This window comes from Chaetodon trifascialis, chromosome 20 (assembly GCF_039877785.1).
Source record: "Chaetodon trifascialis isolate fChaTrf1 chromosome 20, fChaTrf1.hap1, whole genome shotgun sequence".
Classification (NCBI taxonomy): domain Eukaryota; kingdom Metazoa; phylum Chordata; class Actinopteri; order Chaetodontiformes; family Chaetodontidae; genus Chaetodon; species Chaetodon trifascialis.
In genome coordinates this window covers 7,056,738-7,063,234 of record NC_092075.1, presented here as the reverse complement: position 1 = coordinate 7,063,234, position 6,497 = coordinate 7,056,738, and the positions used below count along the sequence as shown (strand labels likewise).

General features: G+C 40.4%; 1 protein-coding gene across 1 annotated transcript; it reads left to right on the top strand.

Moving 5' to 3' along the window:
- The first annotated feature begins 817 nt into the window (after positions 1 to 817).
- esm1 (endothelial cell-specific molecule 1) lies at positions 818 to 2,716 on the top strand. Its single transcript, XM_070989201.1, has 3 exons — positions 818 to 1,409; positions 1,802 to 1,945; positions 2,105 to 2,716. The coding sequence occupies exons 1-3, from the start codon at positions 980 to 982 to the stop codon at positions 2,197 to 2,199; spliced, it is 669 nt and encodes a 222-aa protein (XP_070845302.1). The 5' UTR covers positions 818 to 979; the 3' UTR covers positions 2,200 to 2,716.
- Positions 2,717 to 6,497: the final 3,781 nt, after the last annotated feature.

Genomic DNA, 6,497 nt, shown 5'->3' with positions numbered 1-6,497 from the left:
ACTGCTGTTACTTGTTATATTTGATGGCATTTTTCTATTTCTAGTTAGCTAAAATAAATAAATAAATAAATAACACGATAAAGTGTCCTCTACAGCCTGCTGCTCCAGTGGGGGAAAAAAAGGGATAATGTACCTTCTGGGGAGCCCTTCCAGTGGAAAAAACAGATGAAATGCCCTCTATGGTGCCATTCCAGTGGAGAAAACTTGATAAAGTACCTTCTATGGCATCTGTCCTGTAGAAAAAATACAATAAAGTACCATTTATGGTGCCCTTCCAGTGAGGAAAACAGAATAAAATGCCTTCTAGGATGCCCCAGCGTTTTTCACCCCTGTCCTTCAGACAGCCTGAGCCCACCACTGTCACCCCCTCTTGTTAAATAACGTTAAATCACATGGTAAAAGATTAGTTTACATCTCAGTAAACTGTTATAAAACAGGCTTTTTCGACCTCCACAACTGCCTGTTCTTTCCTCTTCTCTTTGCTTCAGTTTGTCTGTGACCCTGTAGACTACAGATGTTTTGTTAAATAAACATTCACTTCATTTCCACTCTTAAACTTTACGCAACCTGAATTCAAGAAAGTCACATCATTCATTTTCATGTGAGATTTAACTGAAGCTGATTTATTTTTTATTATGTTAAATCAGATTTCCAGTCGTAGGATGTTGTGGGTGCAAACATCCTAACATAAAATGTAATCCTTCAAAGCTGAGCCTGTCACGACAAACCTGATGCAATCTGAGCTCTAGGGGTTCCGTCACTGACTAACACGAAAACAAACCAAAGATAACTTATGACATCAGGTCGCACGAATTTCAATTCCTGGATGGCGGTCCAGAGTAAATCCCACTTCCAAGCCGGATTTCTAAAAAGGGGCCTGACTGACAAAAAAAAGGACGACAACACCGGAATGAGGAAATTGACGAGGGCAAGTCATGTGCAAAACAAAGTTGTTCATTGCTGATAACCATGCAACCTGATGAACCGTAGGTCACTCCACTCAAGTCTCCCAGAGGTGGTCCGCGTCTCTGTCTCTCCCCGAGACCGCTCATCCAACAAGAAGACCCGCAGCCTTCCTCGGGCTCCCCGACCGCATCCAGTGATGTCTTTTCTCCTCATCACAGTCTTGTCTTCACTTCTAGTGCAAGATGCTGAGGCGTGGGGCGCCAATGTCAAGTACGCGGTGAACTGCCCGGACAGATGCAGCGCGGAGCGGTGTGGCGGGACGCAGCGGTGCACACGGACGGTCCTGGATGACTGCGGCTGTTGCCAGGTCTGTGCCGCCGGCAGAGGGGAGCACTGTTACCGCACAGTGTCGGGGATGCACGGGGTGAAGTGCGGACCGGGATTATTCTGCGAGTTCTACAAGGATGAAGACGATTACGGAGACGAATATGGGATCTGCAAGGGTATGTTCACGTTCATCATTTCAATGTGCCCGGTGTGCCATTTCTGCCTGTATGCTGCATTTGGATGGTGTGATGCCCTGCTGCACCAAATGCAGTATCCCGTTCTGTTATTACAGTCTTTTGGGCTCTGTTTATTGAATTATCACCATATATCCAACTGCTATAGAGGGACATTTGCAGACTTGTGCATCATTGCATTAAATATGATTTAACTTGATGATTAGCCCATTAGAGGTTTGGACTTTGAACATTCAAAAGCTCCTCCAACTATCCATTTGCAGTTTATATGCATATGGCCCATTTCTCTTGATCACTGATTATCATTATGTGGACTGTGAATGGGGGGCCTAACAAAGCAGGCTACTCTAAAATAATGTTTTCTTCCTTTACAGACTGCCTGTATGGAACCTATGGGGTTGAGTGCCGCAAGACATGCAACTGCAAAGGTGGCATATGTGACAGGGAGACAGGAGCGTGTCTCACCCTCAAATTCTTTGCCAAAATCGCCAGCAAGCTCAAGACTGAGCCACAAACAGGTGAAAAATAGCGAGACTTGTGAAGAGAAAGATGTGATAGAAGCAGTCAAATGTCTACACAGAGGGACTAGATGAAGTTCTGAAAAGACTTGTCGTTTGTGAGGTTGCACAGCTGCATGAAACTGACAGGCTGATGAATTCTTTCGCTTGTATTTTCAGGGGGAGAGGTGGGCTCAGGAGAGGTCAGCACCGCCCAGAGCACAGATCAACACACAGACAGATCCACCGCTCCAAAGCGGCTCAACCCTCGCTGACAAGTGCTGACAAGGCTGAATCTATTCAGTGTAAATGTAGCATTAACTTATAAATGAACTGAAAGATATATTTTGTTATGTTAAACGATGAAAAACTTTTTTACAGCGTTTGGAAGTTTCATTTGGTCCTCGTTTGACAGCATCATCTTTTCTAATGAAATATGCAGACTGCTTCATTCTCTTCAAATTCTCGACCTCTCTTTATCTAATTAATAAAAAGATCCATTCTGTTCCCATTAGCTTCAGTGTAGATCTGATTCTCTCGTTTAGTGTGCCTTCATGCATTATTGTTGACAAAATGAGAGCTAATGTCACGAGAAGGGACCTTGCATTTATTTTCAAATTGGATACAGCAATATTTTTCATTGATTCATTGTAGTTCACTAAGTATTTTAAAGTTTTCTGTAATTATATTTTATTTGTACTGTATAGATGAAAAGCGGACGTGGAAAATATCATGTATATGACACCAGCCAATGTAAAGAATGCTCTTACAATTAAACCAAAGTTATCACTGACTGTTGTCATTTGATTTCATTGCCTGATTTATCTGCTACCTTAATTGCAAATGCATCATTTGGTAGAGTAATTGCAGCATCTAACGCCTTGAAAAGCTGTTGAGTGGTTTTATTATGCAGTAATCAAAGCCAGGCAGCCACATGCAGAAGTTAATGGAATTTAAAGAAGTGGAATATAGAGTAGGTGATATCCATAAATGCCATTTAGTCATTTATTTATGGTTTATTTGAACGGTACAGAATGCATAGACAAACTGAAAAACATCTAATGCAAGCTGTGCTTATAGGAGATGCTACTTTGCAGCACCATATTCCCAAGAAAGGCTTTTATGAAATTAAGATACTATGAGGTGAAAAGAAAGTTCACTGAATACAGCAAGATACAACAGAATTTAAAGAATATTTAATGTGAAGACTACACATCAGGGCAGGTCTGTTGCTGAATTCACCACGATTTGGTGGCTCTCTTAAACGTGCTGAAGTTTGCAGCAGTTTTCATGAGGCGAGCTCCGCAGCTTTGCTCCTTCCACAGGAAAAACAGTAAAAGAGGTTTAGCAGAATGGAATTTTATATAGTTGCCACTTGAAGCTGCTCATTCAATATGAATGTGAGATCTTACATTAATCTGAGGTTGTGTCCTGGCTGGAGTTTCTTCAGACATCTCTAAAGCCAAGACAACATTTTTCATCTTATGATAATCTTTTATCTTATGTTCTGAGAGTTTTTAGTCCTTTGATATGTTTTGCTTTGCTCTATAGGCCCAGTCACATGCTTTACAAACAGCATAATTCACAACATTATATCATCAGTACTGGAATGTGAATTCAGTGAAGTGAGAAAGTGAAGGCTGAGGCAGCTGTTAAGTCGAATGTGACATCCGTGTTGGAAGAAATGCTCTCACTGAAACATCCCACAGATTGGTGTCTTAGGTTGATTCACACCATCCAAATGCTGGCTAACTCTGAGACAGAGCCCTGCAGACTGAAGAGGATCCCTGACATGCACTTTATATAGAAACTGAGGTCATTTAGATTTTGTGGAAAAAAAAAGATGAGACGTTGCTATTCTCAGGGCGACATTAATGGTATTTATTTACGGAAGGTGGAAAAGGCTTCTCTGAACAGTGCATCAATGCTAAGAAGTCTGGAGAGAAGTATGTCTTCTTGAGTCGGAGGAATTCTTGTTTCCCATGATGCAACAACGCGATAAATCCAAACTCAGGAGCAGAAAATGCTGAGAATTTTTCAGGCACCCTTGACTCTTATGTCGTGGAACGGCCTACTTTCTTGACTTCCACAAATGGGAAAATATTCTTTGTTCCCATGCAGAAAACATTTCTCGGTCATGGAAAAATACTTCTACCACTTATAGCACGAGAGGAACTGAAGAGCAAAGACGATGTTCACTGGCTTTATAAGAGACGTTGCCACTGATGGGAGAGTCTATATGGAGGAGCTGCTCAGATTAGCTCGGATGCAGATGGGACTTCAAATTCTGAGATGTTGCAGGACTTTCAGGGTTTTTTAGGGTTTTCCTGAGAAATGCATATGATATTATTTCCTTCCTGGAGGAAAACTGGAGCTGATATGAATAATTTTCCTGAGCGAGCAGACTAAAACATCTTCACATTGATGAGTTGAGTGCCAACAAAAAATCTCGAATTCTTTGATTATTTCCCACAGATTGCCTTCAAAATACAGAATAAGTTTCCCCTCATAGGTTTCTTATTCTCTAATTACCAAATAATATTGCATCACCATAAATATATTAATCACAAATGCATTTATGTGATACATTTTCTAGAATATATTTTGTGAATAGAAAAGTTGGTAAACATTTAGAAGAAAACGTGATCTCTTCACATGCAATGGTCTGTGATAAATGCAGGAAATTAATCAATCAAGTATTCATTGTCTTTGTGATTTAGAATTTTTATTTTTCATTTTTTTAGAATCAAAGCTCAGGTTGTTCACGCTCAAACATGACAAATGACCCCGATTACAGGAAGACGCTTTTTCTCTGGAGTCCTAAAGTGCAAAACGTCTCATGGAGATCAAAATCATATCAAATATTTTGGCGCAAAACTGAAAAATAATCCTGTCCCGCAGCTAAAAATATCTCTTATGAGCCTCACCTCTGACTCTTACGGGTACAAAAAAAATGTTTTCCAGTATTCAGCTTGTTTATTTCCTGTGCTTCCTGACACCTGTGAAAATGGCCCTTCTTCCTGTTGTTGTTGTGTCTGCCCAGGACAGGAATTTAAAAGCAAGGATTTTTTTTTTTTTTTTTCAAGAGACGCTCCTAAAGCTTGGACTTTATAAGTGACACACAACCGCCCGTAGAAGAGGACACTTCCTGTCTGCTTTGTTCACTTATTATATGAATGAAAGCCCTGCTGTCCTTACAGAGTAAACTTTTATGTACTTATAAATCAGATAAATATGAGGGAATAAGTGTTATTCATGTCATATCTTTCGGAAAAAAAAGTGGGAAATAAAAAATAAAAATGTTACAAGAGAGGCAGCTGCACATTTTTTATTTTAAAACTACAAAATCTGACCATCGCAGCTGCAGCATCAAACTCTGAATTAATTCTTCTTCTCGTTTTACAATAATTATGGAGTAAAACCAGAGCAGTAATGTATGGTGGAATTCATTTCCTGCTTTTCACAGCTTTGTATGATAAGGTGACACACACAGACTCACACACACACACACAGTGATTCAGGCAGGTATAGGAGCAGCCTGTGTGTGAAGGGCTGGACTCTTCATAAGTGCTCAGGCTTGAATGTTCCTCTCGTTCCCCTGAGAACCGACAGGCCGAGGTCTCGCAACCAAACAAAGGACCCTGGAAAATAACAGGAAAGCGTTGGTGAGAAATACCCTTTATCTGACTCCCCGAACACGTCACTGCCGCCTCCACAGAAACAAAGGTGCGTGAACGCAGTAGTAAATAACACTGATTTACTGCAAATAGATGTTCTGGTATTTACAGTTTGGCCCTGCCTCAACAGGTTGTTTATTGTAGCTGTAGAATGACAAGGCTTATTGGACATATAAACACGGTGAACAAGGAAATCAAGTGATGAGATTGATTACGCCGATAGCAGTTATCCAAACGGAGGCTTGCGAAAGAAGCACTTGAACTCGCAGGCTGTGTCATATTGCTTGATTTAAATTGGGATCCGGTCTGATTAATTGATCCTTTGGCTCTTTTAGGACAGGGTTAGACCTCCTTTTTGCTTTCAGTTCCCAGAAACCTCTCGCAGCAAACTGACACAACAAGCGCCTGGAGCCTTGACCCCAGCGACCTGACAGATCCTTGACCCCCGGAGGGACTTTTTCTGCTAAGTGTGACGTGAGGAGGATCACAACAGGTTTATTACCACACCTCAGACTTACGGGCAGCGAGAATTTTAGTTTTCGTAGCCAGTCGAAAATAGATCTAAGTTTAACAGAAGTGTCAGTCTCTTCGTGTAATTGTACTACTTTAAATGTGATTGGATCAATAATGTTTAATTAGAACACTGTGTTTGGCTTAAAGATCCCCATCAGAGAAAATACTGAGCCAATAAATGTGTTTGAGACAATTATGATTACGATAATTATGATTTCTCACTCTACTGAGAACAAATCTATTAAGATATTAAGAAGTTTTTACTTGAAACTAGTGACAATCAGCAAAAGGTATCATAAGGGTTAATTATAACTGAATAATAAAATATAGTACAATTAGATACATATTAAAGTCATTTAAGCACATCTGTTGACCTTTATGTG

Bases quoted from the DNA above. Each gene is read 5' to 3' on its own strand.
- esm1 (XM_070989201.1), top strand. From the start codon at position 980: ATGAACCGTAGGTCACTCCACTCAAGTCTCCCAGAGGTGGTCCGCGTC. The intron at 1,410-1,801 runs GTATGTTCACGT...CTTCCTTTACAG, and splicing joins CGAATATGGGATCTGCAAGG to ACTGCCTGTATGGAACCTAT. The intron at 1,946-2,104 runs GTGAAAAATAGC...TTGTATTTTCAG, and splicing joins CAAGACTGAGCCACAAACAG to GGGGAGAGGTGGGCTCAGGA.